The sequence below is a fragment of the Heloderma suspectum genome, chromosome 5, assembly GCF_057233095.1.
Source record: "Heloderma suspectum isolate Gila_16-S chromosome 5, 16-S_ref, whole genome shotgun sequence".
NCBI classification, from domain to species: Eukaryota; Metazoa; Chordata; class Lepidosauria; order Squamata; family Helodermatidae; genus Heloderma; species Heloderma suspectum.
The window spans coordinates 232,939,731-232,957,955 of record NC_139462.1 but is presented as its reverse complement, the minus strand read 5'-3'; the positions used below and the strand labels follow the sequence as shown (position 1 = coordinate 232,957,955).

The 18,225-nt window shown below is 57.9% G+C and overlaps 1 protein-coding gene across 1 annotated transcript in view; it reads left to right on the top strand.

Moving 5' to 3' along the window:
- LOC146345339 (SCO-spondin-like) overlaps positions 1–18,225 on the top strand; it is a 133,163-nt gene that overhangs the window by 81,783 nt on the left and 33,155 nt on the right. Inside the window, exons 69-87 of the mRNA XM_084859843.1 lie at positions 125–377; positions 784–830; positions 1,183–1,353; positions 2,909–3,043; positions 3,690–3,838; positions 4,152–4,246; positions 4,349–4,401; positions 5,997–6,167; positions 8,005–8,084; positions 8,985–9,154; positions 9,269–9,315; positions 9,913–10,113; positions 10,710–10,880; positions 11,930–12,127; positions 12,699–12,795; positions 13,460–13,683; positions 14,404–14,553; positions 15,883–16,049; positions 17,694–17,854. Of these exons, the coding sequence (XP_084715969.1) occupies positions 125–377; positions 784–830; positions 1,183–1,353; positions 2,909–3,043; positions 3,690–3,838; positions 4,152–4,246; positions 4,349–4,401; positions 5,997–6,167; positions 8,005–8,084; positions 8,985–9,154; positions 9,269–9,315; positions 9,913–10,113; positions 10,710–10,880; positions 11,930–12,127; positions 12,699–12,795; positions 13,460–13,683; positions 14,404–14,553; positions 15,883–16,049; positions 17,694–17,854 (2,740 nt within the window). The remainder of the gene's footprint in view (positions 1–124; positions 378–783; positions 831–1,182; positions 1,354–2,908; positions 3,044–3,689; positions 3,839–4,151; positions 4,247–4,348; positions 4,402–5,996; positions 6,168–8,004; positions 8,085–8,984; positions 9,155–9,268; positions 9,316–9,912; positions 10,114–10,709; positions 10,881–11,929; positions 12,128–12,698; positions 12,796–13,459; positions 13,684–14,403; positions 14,554–15,882; positions 16,050–17,693; positions 17,855–18,225) is intronic.

The following is an 18,225-nucleotide window of genomic DNA, read 5'->3' as shown; positions in this document are numbered from 1 at the left end:
AGATACTCCCTTTCCTCCGTTCTCACCCTCCCTGCCGTCTGCCGCCTCCGCTCCCACCCGGGCCACGGCCCCCACTCGCCTGCTGCTGTCTCACCAGAGGTCTCTGCCTCTCCCTCGCTTGCAGCGCTGTGCCCGGCGAACATGGTGTACCGGACAGCCGAGGAGTGCCGGCGGGAAGGAGGTGCCTGCCCACGCCTCTGCCTGGACCAGGGCCCCCGCGTGGAGTGTGCATCCCACTGCCGCGAGGGCTGCTACTGCCCCGACGGGCTCTTCCTGCAGGACGCCGCCTGCGTGCCGCTCAGCGAGTGCCCTTGCTACCACCAGGGGGAGCTGCACCCGCGGGGCAGCACCGTCCCCCTGGACCCCTGCAACAACTGGTACGGGGCAGTTGGCCTCCCAGGGCAGAGAGGGGGCCGCGGTGGTGGAGCCGCCACTCCTCGTCAGCAGAGGAGGTCGTCCTGAGTCAGCAGGGCTGTGTCTGTCCATGCAGGCTGTGATGCTGCCATCAGAGGAGGCCCATTCTGGCCCTGCCTGCTCCAGAGGGGCGGGGTTCTCCGGGAGGCCTGGCTCCGTCAGCCCTGCCTAACCAAGTTGTGGGTGGCAGCCTTCTGCATCAGTGGACGTTTCCAAGCAGTCCCCGAGAGGCACCCTTGGGTGCTCTTTGATCCCCACTGTGCCTGTTCCCTATAAAGACCAGTTTCGCCCTCACCAGCCCATTTGAGACTGTCCGCCCCCGCCCCGGCAAAGGGGATCCGCTCTGAACGTCTCGTGCTTCCTTTCCAGCACCTGCATTGACGGGGAGATGGAATGTGGCACCGATCCATGCCCAGGTAATGTAGGAACTGCTGCCGGACCCTTTTTTAAACTGGAAGTTCCTCTGAGTATAGCTGGGGGTGGGGCTTGGATGTAGGAGCCCCAGGTTAGAGTCCCTGTTGAGCCATGAAGCTGGCTGGGTCGGCCTCTTTCTCAGCCTGTCCTGCCTCACACGGTTGTTGTAAGGATGCAGTGAGATAGGGTGATATCCTGACCTCATGCGGGGGGTGGGGGGGAGGTGAGTAAAATAAAGACCCCGGGTCTACTCTGGAGACACATCTGTCTTCTCAGGACCACAAGGGGTTGGAAGGCTGGCTCTGGGACAGCTCCTGCAAAGCCCTCTGAGTTCTCTCCCCTGCCCCCCCACAGTTGACTGTGGCTGGAGTGCCTGGACAGCCTGGGGCTCCTGCAGCCGCACCTGCAACGTCGGCACCAGGCGTCGCTACCGCTCCGGCTCTGAGCCCCCTGCCACTGCCGGAGGACAGCTCTGCCAGGGATCCAATATGGAGATTGAATTTTGCAGCCTGCAGCCCTGCCAGGGTGAGAGAATCAGGAGGAGATGAAATTCGGGGAGTGGGGGAGGAGAGACGCCCCCCTGCCCAGAGCTGACACTGAGCCCAGGGTCAGCCTCAGACAAGTTTTCAATTCCAGAGGAATTAGCTGAGAAAGGCTATCTTTGAGTACGTGAAGAGTGCTTTTCCCTTATTAATGTCAGCCCATAGGAACATAGGAAGCTGCCTTGTACTGAGTCAGACCCTGGGTCCACCTAGCCCAGTACTGTCAACACTGATGGGCAGCAATGGCTCTCCAGGGTTCCAGGCAGAAGTCTTTCCTAGCCCTACCTGGAGATGCTGCTGGGGATTGAACCTGGGACCGTCAGCATGCACAGCAGGGGCTCTACCACTGAGCTACGGCCTTGCCCTGACCCACATGTGCATAGGACTGGGAGGATACGGTGGGGCTTCTGAGCAGCTCTGAGTGCGGCTGGCCCCCTCCCTCGTTCAAATGGGTGGGGAACGTCTGATGAGGCCTGGGAAGGTTCCCCATCCGGCCCACAGAGACTTGGGCTCCCTCCCCTGGCTTGGAGGCTACTGAGGCTTGGGGAGGGGGCAGGGAGACATTTCCCTGGACCTGCACATAGAATCATAGAATAGTAGAATCATAGAATAGTAGGGTTGGAAGGGGCCTACAAGGCCATCGAGTCCAACCCCCTGCTCAGTGCAGGAATCCAAGTCAGAGGATCCCTGACAGATGGCTGTCCAGCCTCGTCTTGGACACCACCAGCGTGGGAGAGCCCACCACCTCCCTAGGTAATCGGTTCCATTGTTGTATTGCTCTAACAGTCAGGATGTTTTTCCTGATGTTCAGCCAGAATCTGGCTTCCTGTCACTTGAGCCCATTATTCTGTGTCTTGCACTCTGGGATGATCAAGAAGAGATCCTGGCCTTCCTCTCTGTGACCACCTTTCAAGGACTTGAAGAGCACTTTCCTGTCTACCCTCAGTCTTCTCTTCTCAAGGCTAAACATGCCCAGTTCTTTCTGTCTCTCTTCATAGGGCTTTGTTTCCAATCCCCCGATCATCTTTGTTGCCCTCTTCTGAAGCCTCTCCAGTTTGTCTGCATCCTTCTTAAAGTGTGGTGCCCAGAACTGGACACAGTACTCCAGATGAGGACTAACCAGTGCTGAGTAGAGGGGGACTAGTACTTCCCAGGATTTGGAAGCGATGCTTCTATGAATGCAGCCCAAAAGAGCATTTGCCTTTTTTGCAGCCACATTGTTGGCTCATATTCAGCTTGTGATCGACAACAGAAGTCAGCCTTGCCTTACAAGTGGTCCCCAAGGATGCTAGGGTTTGGGGGCATTGGTGGGTGGGGGGACAATTGGGCACAGCCCGTAAGGAATTCCCAAAGCAGGAGGAGGATGCCTTTGGAGGGACCTGGCCTTAGCATGGCTTGGGGTCAAGAGGGCTGGCAACAGGAGACTTGCCAGGTGAGGCTGCTGGGCTCCCTTCCAGAGCTTCCGATTCAGCTCTGCTGGGTTTAAGTCTCCCACCCGTTCTAAATCTCCCTCCCTTTCTCATCCCACCCACCCCCAGGTTCCGGCATGGAATGGGGGCCCTGGTCAGAGTGCTCCGTGCCCTGCGGGGGTGGCTACCAGAACCGCACAAGAGGCAGCACGACCGTCTTGCGCAGGATCGACTTTGCCACTTGCAACCTTCACCCCTGTGCAGGTGAGCCCTTGGCCTGGTCATGGAAACCATCACAGCAGGCTTGGCAGGCAAATACTGGACATTGTGATGATCCGAAAAGTAGTCAGTTTTCTAATGAAAAGCGGCATCCTCTGTGTTCAGAAGCCGCGGTGCCTCTGGGGGACTATCAAGACACGGAGGACAGGTGGCATCAGGGCCTGGCAAGTGACGAGTTATCCTCACCCCTTCCTGCCGCTGCTGCTGCCACTGCCACCGTTTGACCCCTGTCCTCCCCACCCACAAGACAGTTACTCACTTGGCTGGGGCTCAGAGAGCGCTGCAGTTTGAGAGAGACAATTCTACACACACACCCTTGGATGCCACAGTAATTCCTGGCGCAGTTCTTTGGCTGCAGGAGTTAGACTACGGGTCCTTAGTGAACAGAAAGGTGGCTTGCAATCCAGCTTTGCGTGGAAACGCAGACCAGAGTATGCCTGTTCAGACATGATTTTGGTTTGCTGCGATTGAGGATAGGAGGTAACGAGGGTGGGGGGGCCAGGGCGGGGAGTGCACAAGCCCAAAGCTTCTTCTTGTAACTGCGAACCTCAGCGCATTACAGTAGCAGGCTGCCGGTTCTGACTCTGATACCTCGAGACACTCCCACCTCTGCCTCATCCTCTTCAACCAGGTGAGGTGCCCGGTGTCTGCCCAGAGGGGAAAGTGTGGCAGGAATGTGCTGATGGACCGGCCTCCTGTGCAGAGCTCAGCATGGAACCCAGTGCGGCTAACAGGACCTGCCAACCTGGCTGTTTTTGCCCCAGCGGCGCCGTCCTGCTGGTGAGCATGGCAAATGTCCCTCTGTTCTACCCAGATGTTTTCTTCCTTGCCCACTGCTCTTGCAGTTGAAACAACTGGAAACCCAAATTGCATCAGTGATATGGAGCTAAGCACGTGTGTTGAATCTGCAGGCTTTCTATTGGCTGTGGAATGTGGCTTTTCCCATTCCCAGGTGCTGGATTTGGTTACCGGGATGGGGTGAGCGGGGGACAAAGAACGTAGAGCACAGTGGATGAGCTGCTTAAGCATATGGGGGGCAGGGAGATGGGGCTTTTCTGCCTCTAATGCTGATGCCCTACTTCTCTACTTGTAGAACAGTCTCTGTGTGCCGAGGGAGCAGTGCCCATGTGCTGAAGATGGAATGCTCTATGCCCCGGGAGATGTCATACCCAAAGGCTGTGAGAACTGGTCAGTGCGTTCTTCTCTGATTACCCCGCATGCCTGGCCCTTTCCGTTCCCAGACTGCCAGCTGATCCCCACCCTTCACCATGCGCTTTTCTCCTTCTACAGCTCCTGCATCTTTGGCCAGGTGGGCAACTGCTCCCATGCAGCCTGTGGTGACGGTAAGGCCCAGCTTTCAGTGCACTCTTCATACTCCAAGGCAGCCTTCCCCAATCTGGTGGCTTCCAGATGTGTTGGACTACAACTTCCATCATTCTCAGCCAGCATGGCCATTCTGATGGAATCATGGCAGTTCTAGTCCAACTGGAGGGCATCAGGTTATGGAAGGTTCTCTGAAGGGCTTGCTGAAATTATTGTATTCCTTGATGGAGAGTCAGAGCCCTGAAGTCGCATCCCCACTTTAGGGGAAGAAAGGGTTTAAAAGGGGAGGAGATGCTGCACACAGCTTTTTTGCTTCTTCGTTAAAGCGAAAATACACTTTAAAATCCACTTATTTTATTTATTTATTTATTTATTTATTTAAACGGGGGAAACTTTCCCTTTTTCACTTTAAAGGGGAAAACAAACAAAAGGGCTGGAGCAGAGCAGAAGGGATGAAGAGATGCACGACTAGCCTACCATCCACTGGCCCTGTTCGCTATTTCCTCCCTGTGTATTTCCCCTTTAGCACCTTGTCCCACTTTGTGTGGGCATGTGTTGGGGGTGTTATTTCTGAGTAAACTCACTGGCTGTACAGCTTTCCTTTCCTGGGAGTAAGTGCAACTGAAATCTGTGTGGTTTGCTTCTGCGTAGGCATGCATAGGAGTGCATCCTCTTCAGTGCATTTACTTGGGGTCTCCCTTCTCAGCCACACAGGAGAAAGGCTTGACAGTTAGGATTTCAATGGGTATTAAAAGTGCCTTCAGTTGGGAAGCCAGCCAGCTACTCCTTCTTCTAGCCCACCTTGCAGGGTCGTTGGGAAGGCAGAATAAGGGGGAAGAGCAACATCAGCGGGGGCGGGGAGGCGGGAACACTGATAAGATCATCAGACCCAACCCAGACGCCACCCAGCCATCAAGAAAGTAATTCAGTTAGAGCTCAGTGGAAACAGCACAGACCCCCAGGCTACAGCAATGATGAGCCGGGCTTTAAGCACTGTGGAAACGGGAAAAGGAGAGGATGTGATTGGGGAAACATCGCAACAAAGTTGCGAACAAAGTGAAGCTGATAGCTGGAAACACACCCTTGGAGACTATTTTGGGTAGGATAAGAACAATAAGTCTTAGCCCCCCACACTCTCTTTTTACCCGTTAAATTTGGCACCAGGAGGGAGGGAGGTGCCCTTGGGACTGGCACAAGACTAGCTGATCAGCATGTGCAAATCCAGCTGCTTCTCAGAGCGGAAAAGCAGGTGCTGTGCAAGGGTCTGGTTCAACTGTAGTACCGGCGGTGCCAGCGTGGGCTTTCACAGTGGGCTGTCCAATGAATTTCTGCCCGTCTGGGTGCCCAGGATCGCAATGTGGAAGACTCACAAGCAGGGCATGGAAAGGATCCCCCCGCCCCGGTTTGTCCCCAGCAGCCCCAGAATGGGGTGGACTCAAAGAGATGCATAAATATTTAACATCAAGGGCTCCTCCCCCTCTCTGGGGGCTTTGCTGCCCCATCCTCCACCTTCAGACTCTGGAATGCAGCCCCCTAGAGCATCCCCGAAACAGAATTCGGCCCTTGGACCAAAAGGGCTTCAACACCCCTGTCGTACGTGTTCCTCCCTTCTCAGTGAATGGCCACTGGTCCGAATGGACACCTTGGAGCGAGTGTTCAGCTTCCTGCGGGTTGGGACTCCAGAACCGGTACCACTTTTGCACGGAGCCCCCTCCATCTGGCCTGGGAGTGCCCTGCCTGGGGCCTGAGCATGAGGAGAAGCCCTGCCACGTCCAGCCATGCACCAGTAAGTGTTACTTGTGCCACTTCAGAGCGTGGAGACCGGCCAGAAATGGGGTGCGGGGTGCATGCCTGCTTGGTGCAGCGGGCCCTTCCTTCCACGGTGCCCTGACCTCACTCACCCCCTGCCTGTACAAGCACAGCCCGCGGGGAATCGTGGGTCTCAGAGGCACCAAGCCAGGGCACCTTGGCCCAGGAAGCCCTCCCTGTGGACGGACAGGGCCTGTCGTGGGCATCCCCTGGGGTGGGTTTGTCCCGGACTCAAGCAGACGGATTTGATGCACCTGCTGCAAAACCAAATGGAACCTGTGGCTGGCCCTCTGGGCCTTGTGGTGTGGGAAGTGGCGGTCACTAGGAAACAGGCCCCAAAGACGGGCATTCCCAAAAAGGCAGGAGTCTCTGGGCTAGTGTCTTCGTTGCCACCAGAGAATTCCAGAGAGGGTCTTTTATGTGATGGTGACGCTGACACCGACGACGCTGATTACTCTTTAGGTTTCTCAGATGCCTTTCTCAAAAAAGACTCAAGGCGTCTTACAACAGGATTAAAAATGTACAACACTTAAAACAGCTGAAAGTAGCGGGATATCTGTGTGTTCCCTTCCAAGAACATTTGTGGGCACCCTCTGTGAAATCCTAAAATGGCACTTCACTTGCCACCAGTCCGGAGGCTCCAGGAACTTGCCATTTTAGGGAGGGGACATTGCTGTGGGGGGGACCCCTGCTTTGCCCCCAGAGGGTCCCCAGCTCACTCCCACCAGCATCTCCAGTGAGGAAGGATCGGGCAGAAGGTGGCAGGGAGACTCCGCCCAGAGCGCTACTGCAGGTCCGAGTGGGTGTGCTGATTCCCCCCCCCCGCTCATTTTTTGCAGGAAGTGGGGGCTGGGGGGAATGGAGCCTGTGGACTGGCTGCACCGTCAGCTGCGGGGGAGGCATGCGGAGCCGGGCGAGAGCCTGCGACAGTCCCGCCCCACAAGGGGGTGGGGACTACTGCGAGGGGCCCCCCACCCAGGTGGAGGCCTGCAGCTTGAACCCGTGCCCAGGTGAGTTGGCGGAGGGGCAAGGAGATCCCGAACTTGGTGGGAGATGTGTAAGTTGTGCAGTAAAAATGCTTCTGCCACCCTTGGCTGGGGGCCATATTCTCTCCCACCCCCTCAGCTGGAAGCACCACCTGGACGGAGAACAGCTCCCACAGCTTTGGGGAAGTGTGTTGGGGTGGGGGTTGTTGCTACCCCACGGGGGCGGTCGGTCAGTTTCATGTATTCTTTCTCTGTTACAGCCTTCTCCAACCCAGCGGCCTCCAGATGTGTCAGACTGCAACCTCCATCATTCCCAGCCACCATGGCCATGCTGACTTGGAATGATGGGACCTGTAGTCCGACACATCTGGAGAGCACCATGTTGGAGAAGTCGGATCTCTTACATTCCTCTTTCACCCTTCCTTGTCCATGTTTCTCAAAAGTGGCATTTAGAACACTCCCCCCTTCACCCCCCCTGTTATCCTCACAACAACCCTGTGAGGTAGGTTAGGCTGAGAGTTTGTGTCCGGCCCAAGGTCACCCAGTGAACCATGGCTCAATGGAGATTTGAACCCAGATCTCTGCAGCACATGTTTTTAACCACTCTGTCTCTGGGAATTAATGGCCTGCAGGGCCAGGGAGCTGGACAAGGTGTATGTCTGCCCCCTTCCCGTAACTGTAATGAGAGGAAGTGCTCCCTTGGGGGGGGGTCTCCTTCGATGAACAATCTCCTGCCCAGAGTCCGGAAACAACCTGCAGCGAGAGGGCGGCTGGTTCACGGTGTGCCTCTAAGCCTTTCCTGCCTTCACCTTGCGCCTCTCTGTGCAGCTCCGAACTGCTCTGCCGTGGAGGGCTCCGCCTACAGCCACTGTGGCCCCCCGTGCCCTCGCTCTTGTGACGACATTGTGGTGAGCCCCCCATGCCTGTGCACATGACCCCTGCCCCCACCCCGTGGCTTTTGTCTCTGAGGGCAAAGCCCAAGTTCTCTGACACCCCCAAAGAGCCAACCCCCCCCCCCCGGTTTTCTTTAGCAGAGAGAGGGTGGATGGATGGGATGATGGGAAGGATCATAATGGGACTTTTCTCTCCGCATCATAGCCCCCCCCCCTTTGAGGACCAGCTTTCACAGGTACCAATCGCAGGCATGGGGAACCTTGCGCCCGAGGGCCAAATTCCATTCCAGAGCGGCTGTCTGGGGCCGCATTCCAATGGTGTGTGAAGCTGAAGGCAAAAGGGGCAGGGGCCTGTATTTCCGTTTAAAGCTCTTATTGCCACCAGCTCCACCTTCAGAGAGGCGTTTCACCCTCACAGAACGGGGGAAATCTCTGCAGAAGCTGGGAAACCACCGGTGGCTGGGGGGAAGGGCGTGGCCAGGGGAGGCTCCCGGAGGGCTGGGCGTGGCCCCTGGCAGGCTGGGCGTGGCCTGCGGGATTTGGCTGGCTGCCAATCATTTGGTAGTTTTCTGGCTCTCACACAGTTTCCCCCCATTCGAAAGGGTCGAAAGGCCTTTTCTGGGGCTTCCTGCCTCCAGCAGTAACAAGTTTCAGCTAAAAGACGCTAGTGTTTTTGGTTTTGCTGGTATTTTGGGCCCCATCCTGCCCCCTTTTGCCTTTGACCCCACCCACCACTGGGATGCAGCCCCCAAGATCTTCTCGGAAATGGAGTTTGGCCCTCAGGCTGAAAGAGGTTCAGCACCTCTGACACAGATCATGGTGCTTCCTCAGGAACCCCATAACTCTCCCTCCCGTGTGTCCGCGTCTCTCTCCGTGGCCCCTCCTTGTGGATCACTCTCATCTCCCCCCCCCCAGCACTGCATGTGGACCTGTGAGCCTGGCTGCTACTGCCCCAGCGGGAAAGTCCTGGATGGGAACAGCACGGCCTGCGTGGAGACGCGCGACTGCACCTGCCTGGACCTGCTCACCGGCCGCCGGCACCTGCCGGGAGAGAGGGTCCCTCGCTCTGACGGCTGCAACAGCTGGTGAGGCCGGCCAGGAGGAGAGGAGGGTCTGGCAGTGTCCCAGGAGCGCCAGGGAGACCCTCCCAGCTGTGGCCAGGGGAGTCTCACACGGCCTGCCTCTTCCTCTCTCTGCAGCACCTGTGCCGGAGGGAAGCTGATCTGCACCAGCCAGCCTTGTGCGGGTGAGCAGGGGGCAGGGGAGGGCGCGCCCTGCGGGAGGGAGGGAGGGAGGGAGGGAGGCCGGGCACACGCCGGACAGTTGCCACTGCACCAGAGCTCCTCCAGGAAGGGTGCTCCACCTGCAACCTTTGCTTCCTTGGGAGATTGCTCCTCGCCTCCTGTGTGCAGTAGGACACAGCCTTCCCCAACCTGGTGCCCTCCAGCTGGTGCTGGACTCCATGGCTGTGGGAGCTGATGGGAGTAGAAGTCCAACAGGTCTGGAGGGCACCGAGTTTGGGGAGGCTGCAGTCAGAGGCACCTGCCTCCAGAGATGGGCACCTTTTCTGCCTTCGTCACAGTGTTTCAGTGCTCGTCCAGGAGGCCTCCTGTCTCAATGCCTCGCCTCCTTCCTTGGCATCCGCACAGCCGGAGGCTCCCGAAAATGCTGGGAGGAATCCCAACTCTCAGTCGCTGGGCTTAAGCCACAGTGGAACTTGGAGGAATGACCTTTCCTGATATCCCTTCTCCAGCTCTGCCCCCTCGCTGGGCAGACACTGAGCCCATCCTTGTGGAAATGGGGCAGGCTGCTCTGGAGACCGTGTGCCCTCTTTTGCTCCTAGTCCCGGGCGGCTGGTGTGACTGGGCCCCCTGGAGTCCCTGCTCCAGGACGTGCGGCAACGAGATGGTCACCCGCTACCGGACCTGTAGTTGCCCCAAGCCGGAGCACGGGGGCCCCACGTGCGAGGGGTTGCAGGAGTATCACGGCGACAGTGGTGTGCAGATCCAGAGGGCAGGCTGCCCCACGGCCGCTTTCTGCCCAGGTACAACCTCTGGAGCAAGGGGGGCTGGGGGCAGGGGGGCTGTGGCTTCTGTCCCAGCGGAGAGCAGGAGATGTTATGCAAACTCCCACCATGCCATCAGTGCGTCTCCTCTGTCAGTGGAGAGCGGTAGTGTTCTGCCCCCCTGAATTGCCCGAGCACTGGAGTTTCAGAAGGGGGGCGGGGGGCTCCTGCATTTACTCTGGGCTTCGGGTTCCTTTGAATGAGGCCACCGGAGACCTCATTTTGCAATCTTTGCATTTATGTACAAGGATACGGGCTGCACATAGGCTGAGGTTCGCGGCATTGACACCCAGACAGATGTCCCAAGGTGCTCCCCCATCAGATTTCGGGGGGTGGGGGCACACCTGGCACCATGACAGATCCAGAGATCCAACTGAACTCTAGATGTGGGACTAAACCATGTTCAGGCTGCAGCAGTGCCGATCTGCCCTTGGCAGTCTCCCGGGCTGGGCTGCCAACATGGGAAGGCCGTCCCGCTCCAGCCACAGCTGGGGTTCTGTGGCTCCCCCCCATTTGTGCCATGACTGCAGCCAGACTGGGCCCACCCACACCCCCTGTTGTTCTGCCCCTTGCAGTGGATGGGGGCTGGAGCACGTGGAGCTCGTGGTCTCCTTGCGATGCCTGCGCCGGCGACTCTGTGCGGAGCAGGGACTGCAGTAACCCCCCGGCCCGCTTTGGGGGCCTGCCCTGCCCTGGGGAAGCCCAGCAGAGCCACCCATGCCACGACGGAAACACCGTCTGCGAAGGTGAGGCTCCGCGTCGGGCAGAGAGAGCGTCCCCCCACAGAGGAGGGGGTGGGGACACTACTTGGAGAAGCCTTCCCCACCCTGGCACCCTCCAGATGTGTTGGACTACAACTCCCAGCATCCCCAGCCAGCCATGCTGGGAGTTGTAATCCAACACATCTGGAGGGCACCAGGTTGACTTGGAGCAGCTGCTGTCCTTGGCCTGGCCAGAGAGCCAACAGACTCCACACTGTGGAACCTCGAGTTGAAACAGCATTTTTCCAAAGCTTCATTTGGCAAGAAGTTTGGCAAGTTTCAGAGTTGGCAGCCTGACTTTTGACCGCCGTTTGAACTTTATTATTTGCATCACAAAATGCAAAATTTGGGTCACCCTTGGACTGTTTTGTGCGATTACTGACATCCTGCACGGAGGTCACTTCTGTGTAGGAAACCGTACAAATCCTGCATGTACAGCCTGTATGACAGGGATGGGGAACCTCCGGCCCATGGTAGTTCCCCATCTGGTCCATGGAGATTTCCTTTCAGGCCCCACCCCTTTCTCAGGCATGCTCCTCTTCCAAGGCCAGAGAAAAGCAGCCTTGTAGGATTGTCGCCCCATGAGGTCAGGGAGGGGGTCAGGAAAGGAGGCAGGGCCTAGGGAGGGAGGGGCCCGGCCCCTGGCATCACCCGGCCCCTGGGGACTGACTAGGAAGCAAATCCGGCCCCGCGGCTTGAAGAGTTCCCCACCTCTGCTGTATGACGATCCTACAGGTGCTAAAATCAACTGTTTGCAGGATCGTCATTGCATGTTATAATGCATGGCAGTCACACAAATTCCTACCCAGAGGTGGCCCCCGCATTGGAAAATGCCATGGCCCTGTGGTGCTGCTTGGGGAGCAGTGGGCTTAGAACTCAGGGAAGAGTGGTTCTAAATCCAAACTTGGTTGCTCTGGAAGGGGTGACGTGACTCCTCCGCCAGGATCAGGGAGGCACCAGTGAGGGAAGACGTGGAGGGGACACTCGTCCAGAGGTGTGCAAAGGGGTCTGAGTGCCTCCTCGCCTCTCCCCAGACTGTGGCGGGGGCCAGGTGTCTTTCCCCTGCGGTAAGGCCTGCCCGCGCACCTGTGAGGACCTGCACCCGGATACGACCTGCTTGGACAGCCTGCAGTGCCAGTTTGCGTGTGCCTGCCCAGACGGACAGCTGCTCCAGGACAGTGCGTGCGTTAGTCCGGCCCGGTGCCGCTGCAAGTACCAGAACAGCTGGCTGGGTGAGTGTGGCCCAGTCCCAGGATAAGAAGAGGCCCGAGCGAGTGAGTGAGGCCTCCGTGCCCCTGCCCTGCGGCAGGATGGCTGCTGCCTCCTGTGGGCCGGCTTCGTGGGAGGACCAGCTAGTGAGGCAGGCTGTGCTGAGTGCAGGGAGGCTGGGTCAAGGCAGTTCTGCCAGGCGCCTCCCCTCCACAGCATCCTGGGGCGGGTGCTGAGCCCTGTGGGACCTGCCAGGCAACGCAAGGGCTGGCCAGGTGGAGCATCTTCTCACGCCGGGCTTGGCCTGGTCCTCCCTCGTCCCTTCCGTCCAACTTCCCCCAGCCTGGCCCCCTCCAGATGTATTGGACTACAACTCCCATCATCCATCTGGAGAGTGCCCAGTGGGGGGAGTCTGCCTCAGTCACGGTGTCTTTGGGGGTGGGGGTCATAATTCCAGGGAGCACTTGACCTTGGAGAGGCAGCTGTGGGACAACGTTTTAGAGCAGGAAAGGGCCACATGGGCGGTGCGGCCTTGCTCAGCGTGGGCAGGGGAGAAGTTGGCGGCCCGCTGGACGGTCTCCTCTTTTCCCCCAGGTGCCCCCGAAGGACGGAATCTCTCTTCCTGGCCGGTCCTGCCTCCGTGGGAGTATGCCCAGCCGGGGGAGACGGTGAACGGGCCCTGCCAGAACTGGTGAGGAGTGTGGCCGGGGTGAGCGGGCGCGGAGCTTGGCGACAGGCCTAGGCCACAGATTCCCCTGTCCCCTGAGGCCTTTAATTTTCTCACTCAGGGATGGGGAACTGTTTTTGGGTGGGGGGCTGGATGTCCCCTCCAGCCTTCTGCAGGAATCCTCTGCTCCCAGATGGGAGAGAACGGGGATTCCTCTCTCCGCCTCCTCCCCAAGCCCCCGGAAGCCTCCAGGCCAGGGGCTGGGGCTCAGGGGAGGGGCCTACGGGGATAACCCAGGACTCCATGGGCCAGATGGGGAACTTCTGCAGGCTGGACAGTCCTGCAGCTGGAGATTCCCCAGCCCTGCGGCAGTCCCATGCCTTTGGTCAAGTTTCACTCCGTGCCAGGACAGCCCCTCACACGCCAGCCCCCTCCTCTCCATTGCCCACACCCTGAACTGCTTCCCTCTCTTTTCAAGCCCTCCTCAACACCCATTTGGTCAGCAAAGCGCCTCCCCACCCCCGTTACCACCTGAGCCTCCTCCACACCACCCCTGGCTGCGCGTGTGCCGTCTCCTGGCTCCCTGGTCTCTCTACAAGCCTTTAAAATGCTCTTGGCCTGAAATAAACGTCTCCCTGAATGGAGAAGTGCCACCGTGAGCAAACCTCCTCCCGCTCTTCTTCCCCAGCACGTGCGTGGCTGGCCTCCTGCAGTGTCACGTGGAGCCCTCGTGTCGCCTGGACGGCGGCTGGGGCACCTGGGGGCCGTGGTCACCCTGCACCCAGAGCTGTGGGGAGGGGGCACAGTTCCGTTTCCGGGAGTGCAGCAACCCGGCCCCCCAGAACGGAGGCCGGGGCTGTGCGGGTGGCACTGAGCAGCGGCGGCCCTGCCCAGCCCAGCAGGATTGCCCAGGTGAGGAGGGGTGGGTGGGAAGGGGGGGCTGCCGAGGCGGGGCTGAAGGGAGCGGCGATGGGGAAGAACTGAGGTGTCCTGTGGGGGAAACAGATCTTGGATCGGAGGGAACAGCCCCACACCCTGGAGGAGCCCGTGGCTCTGTGGGCCAGACTGGGAAGTCCAGCAGGCCGGATTAGGCCTGCAGCCCAGGGGTTCTGCACCTGTGCTTTAGGCTGTGTTGTCTTCGTGGCAAGAAGCCATAAGCCAGGATTAGCGGGCCTGCCTTTTCTCAGAGGCCGAGTCCTCACGCGACTGGATGTACTGCCATACAAAGGAATTTCTTCCACCTAGAAAGCTAGCGTGTCAGGGAAGAGGCGAGGCCTTTTCTCCTTGCGGTGCTTCTTTTCTATTGGCAGGGAATACTTCTGCAGTGCAGGGGGGGGCTGACTCCTCCCACTTGCTTCAGAGGCAGGGCTATGCAAATAACTCTGGTGGGAGGGGCCTCGCCCAGTTCCTAGTCCTGCCTGCTTCGAGGCAACAGAGCGTTTGCGCAGGACACAACGTCTGGCCCCGCACCCCAGAGGCTGTGCTGCCTCGCCTCCGAACGAGGCCTTAGCCCAGCCAGTGTCAGGGCCAGTGCATTGACGTGTGCAAATTAATGGTGGGTGGGGAGGAAAAGAGAGTGGGCTTTCTACCCTGTGGCGTGTACTCGAGTCCTTCCTTCCCGGTCTCCCGCAGAGGAGGAAGCGTGGGGCACATGGGCAGCATGGGCGCCCTGCAGCGTGTCCTGCGGTGGGGGAGAGCAGGTGCGCAGCCGCCAGTGTCGCCAGCCAGCCTGCCAGGGCTTGGCCGCCCAGAGCAAGATGTGCAACACCCAAGTCTGCCTCGGTGAGTCAGCTGCCGCTGCTGCAAAACTTTTTCCCTGGTCTGAAGAGGCCAGAGGAAACCAGCCGCCCCGTCCCTCCACTCCCCAGGGCCCTCTTCTCGCACTGCCATGTGATCTGCTGTGTTGCCAAGAGTCTAGGGGGATCCTGAGGGACCCGGGTCCAGAGGCTTGCGTGGCCCTGGGGAAGGTGTTGTCATGGGGATACGTGAGCGAAGGCAGCCTTCCCCACCCCGGCGCCCTCTAAATGTGTTGGGCTAAAACTCCCATCATCCCCAGCCAGCGTGGCCAGCAGCCAGCTGGCTGGGGAAGATGGGAGTTGTCATCCAGCACGTCCCGAGAGCACGGGGCTGAGGAAGGCTGAGCTAGTGGATGATGTAAAGCAGGGGTCCCCAGCGTGGTGCTCATGGATGGCAGGGACCTCCAGCATGCCCAGGGAGCTCTCTGCTCCCTCCCCCTTTCAAAAAGATGATTATTTAATAAAAACCTTGGAAAACATTAGGGCTGTCCTCTTCCTCTCCCTTTCTAGCCCCTAGCCTTGCTCTTTCTCTCTCCTCTCCCCTTGGCCCTATTATTTCTCCTCCCTCCCAGCCTCTAGGCTCACTATTTCTCTCCCCCACCTCTTTAGCTCACTGTTCCTCCGCTTCCTAGCCCCAGCCTTGCTCTTTCTCTCCCACTCATCCCTTTACCTTGCTGTTTCTTCCCCCCTCCCAGCCTGTAGCCTTGCTCTTTCTCTCCCGTCTACCCCTTTGCCTTGCTGTTTCCCCCTCCCTCCCAACCTCTAGCCTCACTGTTTCTCTCCTCCCCACAAACACACCTCTTTAGTTCACTTTTGACTAGCCAGGCCACCCACAACGGCCACAATGTGACTAGCCACATCCATCATGGTAGCCACTTTGTGGTGGTGCCCACAGCAGTTTCTCAAATTTCCAAATGTGCCCACGGGTCCAAAAAGGTTGGGGACCCCTGCTGTAAAGGCTCGTGTGGGCACTGTGGTTTGGGCTATGGGAGCATCCCAAGGAACCACGCTGACTTGGGGTCTGGAGAAGAGCTGGGGTTTCCAACCTTGCAGCACACACGGCAGGCCTTGCAGGGGCAGTGGCGAAGTCGATCTTACGGATTTTGAGGGGCACAGGCGAGGAGCCATAAACGCGCGAGGGAGATCCATCCCTTGAATGGACCTAGTAGTTCCACCTGGAGTGGGCTGGTCTGTGTGTGTGTGTGTGTGTGTGTGTGTGATATTCTGGGACCTCCCATTGAGTGATGCTTCCTCCTGTTGTGAACCTCACCTGGCTGTGATCTGAGTCTTATGCTGCCGTCTTCTCCACTGTCAGAGGTGGGCTGCCCGGCGGGGCGCTTGTACCGGGAGTGCCTGAAGGAAGAGGGGTGTCCCTACAGCTGCGCCCACCTCACCCACCAGATGGACTGCTTCTCCGATGGCTGTGAGGAGGGGTGCCACTGCCCGGCGGGCACCTACCAGCACAATGGAGCCTGTGTCCAGGTTGGAGCTCCGGGCCTCTGTCCCTCGGCTGCTCTGGGGTGGCATTTCTGAATGCATGTGGAGGTCTTAAGCTGGGACATACCTGATTTCACCTTTGGGACCCACCTCTGTGTCTCATCTGGTTGGGGAGTTAGAGGCAGGAGCAGGGACTGGCTAGGAGCTGGTCAAGGTATGAAAGCTTTCCCCCCCCCCCCAGCAACCTGCAGCTTTTGCCAAATACCTTCAGAATCATGAGGACTTGAAACTTGCTCTTGTAATGAGAAAGCTCAGAGCTCTTGGGAAGGCAAATATTGCATCAGAGTTCATGCCCATGTGCAGGAGGCAGTTGTGCCACATCTCCACCTGCCAGCCCTTTAAGAATAATTTCCATGCTGGAAGAACCATTCCTCCTCAGGTGGGTTGCAGTGAGTGTGCAGCAGAACCTCCTGTCACTGGAAGCACTGAAGGAAGGGCTGGCCTAGGGAGAAGGAAGCTTTAGGGGTGGGATATCCCGACTCCGAAAGCGGGGACTAGATGCTCCCAGGGCCTGTTGTAACACGGCGGGATGTCCGATCTGGCCATGGCCACATTTGCCTTAGCTCCATCCCATTTAGACTACTGTAGTGTGCTCTGCATGGGGCTGCCTTTGGAAACTGTTCAGAAACCTCATCTGGTCCAGAATGCTGTGTGGCCAGACTGTTGACCGCGGTCGTTTACATGGAGCACGTGACTCCCTTGTTACAACCGCTTCACTGGCTACTGGGCTGTTTCCGGGCACAATTTAAAGTGCTGGTTGTGATCTATGAAGTCCTGGTTGTGATCTATGAAGTAGTGGCAAGAGTGTTGGACTAGGAGCTGGGAGATCCGGGTTCTAGTCCCCACTCGGCCATGGAAGCTCACTGGGTGACTTTAGGCCAGTCACACACTCTCAGCTCAACCCTCCTCACAGGGTTGTTGTTGTGAGGATAAGATGGAGAGGAGGAGGATAATATAAGCCGCCTTGGGTTCCTTGCAAGAGGAAAAAAGGTGGGGTATAAATGCAATAAATAAATAAATAAATTCTCCCATATGAGCCTGCCCGGTCCTTAAGACCTTCTGGAGAGGCCCTTCTTTCAAGACTGCTGCTTTCAGAGGCACGTTTGGTGGAGACCTGAGAGAGGGCCTTCTTGGTGGCGGCTCCCAGGCTGTGGAACTCCCTCCCATGGGAGGCTGGGTTCACTCTCTCTCTCCTGTCCTGCTGGCTGGCAGAGGCGTTTCTGTTCAGGCAGGCCTTTGGCCTCTAAGCTGGTCTCTTGCTGAAGGGGGGCTTAATGGCTTAGGCAATGCTTGTTTCTTTTATACTTTTTAATTCTTCTTATGTTGTGTTTTAATTAAGGTTTTATTTTTAATCTGTATTTTATTGTTAGCCACCTTGAGCACCCATTTTTGGCAGAAAGATGGTGCATAAATTAAATACATAAATATTCTACAGTCTAGGACAAAACGGGCAGCAGTGTTATGTACATCGCCCAGAGTGGCTGGGTGACGAGCCAGATGGGCGATTGATAAATGTAATAATAAAATAAAAGAACAGCTGTCCCCTGGGGGGGGGGACAGAGGAAGCACTAACATGGCCCCACGCATGCACACCTTCACGTGCGCGCGCTCTCGCTGTCTCTGGCTCAGGAGTGCCCCTGCGTCCTGAACGAGGAGGACCTCAAGATGCTGCAGAACTACTCCTCCGATCCCAGCCGCACTCTGCCCAGCCTCACCACTGAGGGCCAGCGGCTCTTCCCAGGGGCGGAGGTAGCCCCAGACAGCACCATCTATTCCGCCTGCAGCAATTGGTGAGCGTCCATCCTGATCTCAGGGTGCTTTCATCCAGGAACAGGCTGCAGAGAAGCCCTTACTTGTGCCAGTGGTGCTGGGAAGGAGAGCCATATTCACAGCGTCTTACCCGCGTGCAGCTCCTGGCATGCAGAGCAGTGGCACATCAGCTTTATAGTCTCCATTGGGTCCAGGTTTGGCATCTGCCTACACACCTGGATCTTCTCGTCCTCTGGTCCCACTTCAGTGCATCTCGCCTGGAGTAAACCTTTGTTTTTTTTCTTGGTCCTGGTTTTTCTGAGATGGTGAGGAAGACTGTTTTGCTTTCTCTTTGAAAGAACTAAATCAGAGTCTCAAGGAGACATGATACATGCTGGACAATAGCTGACCC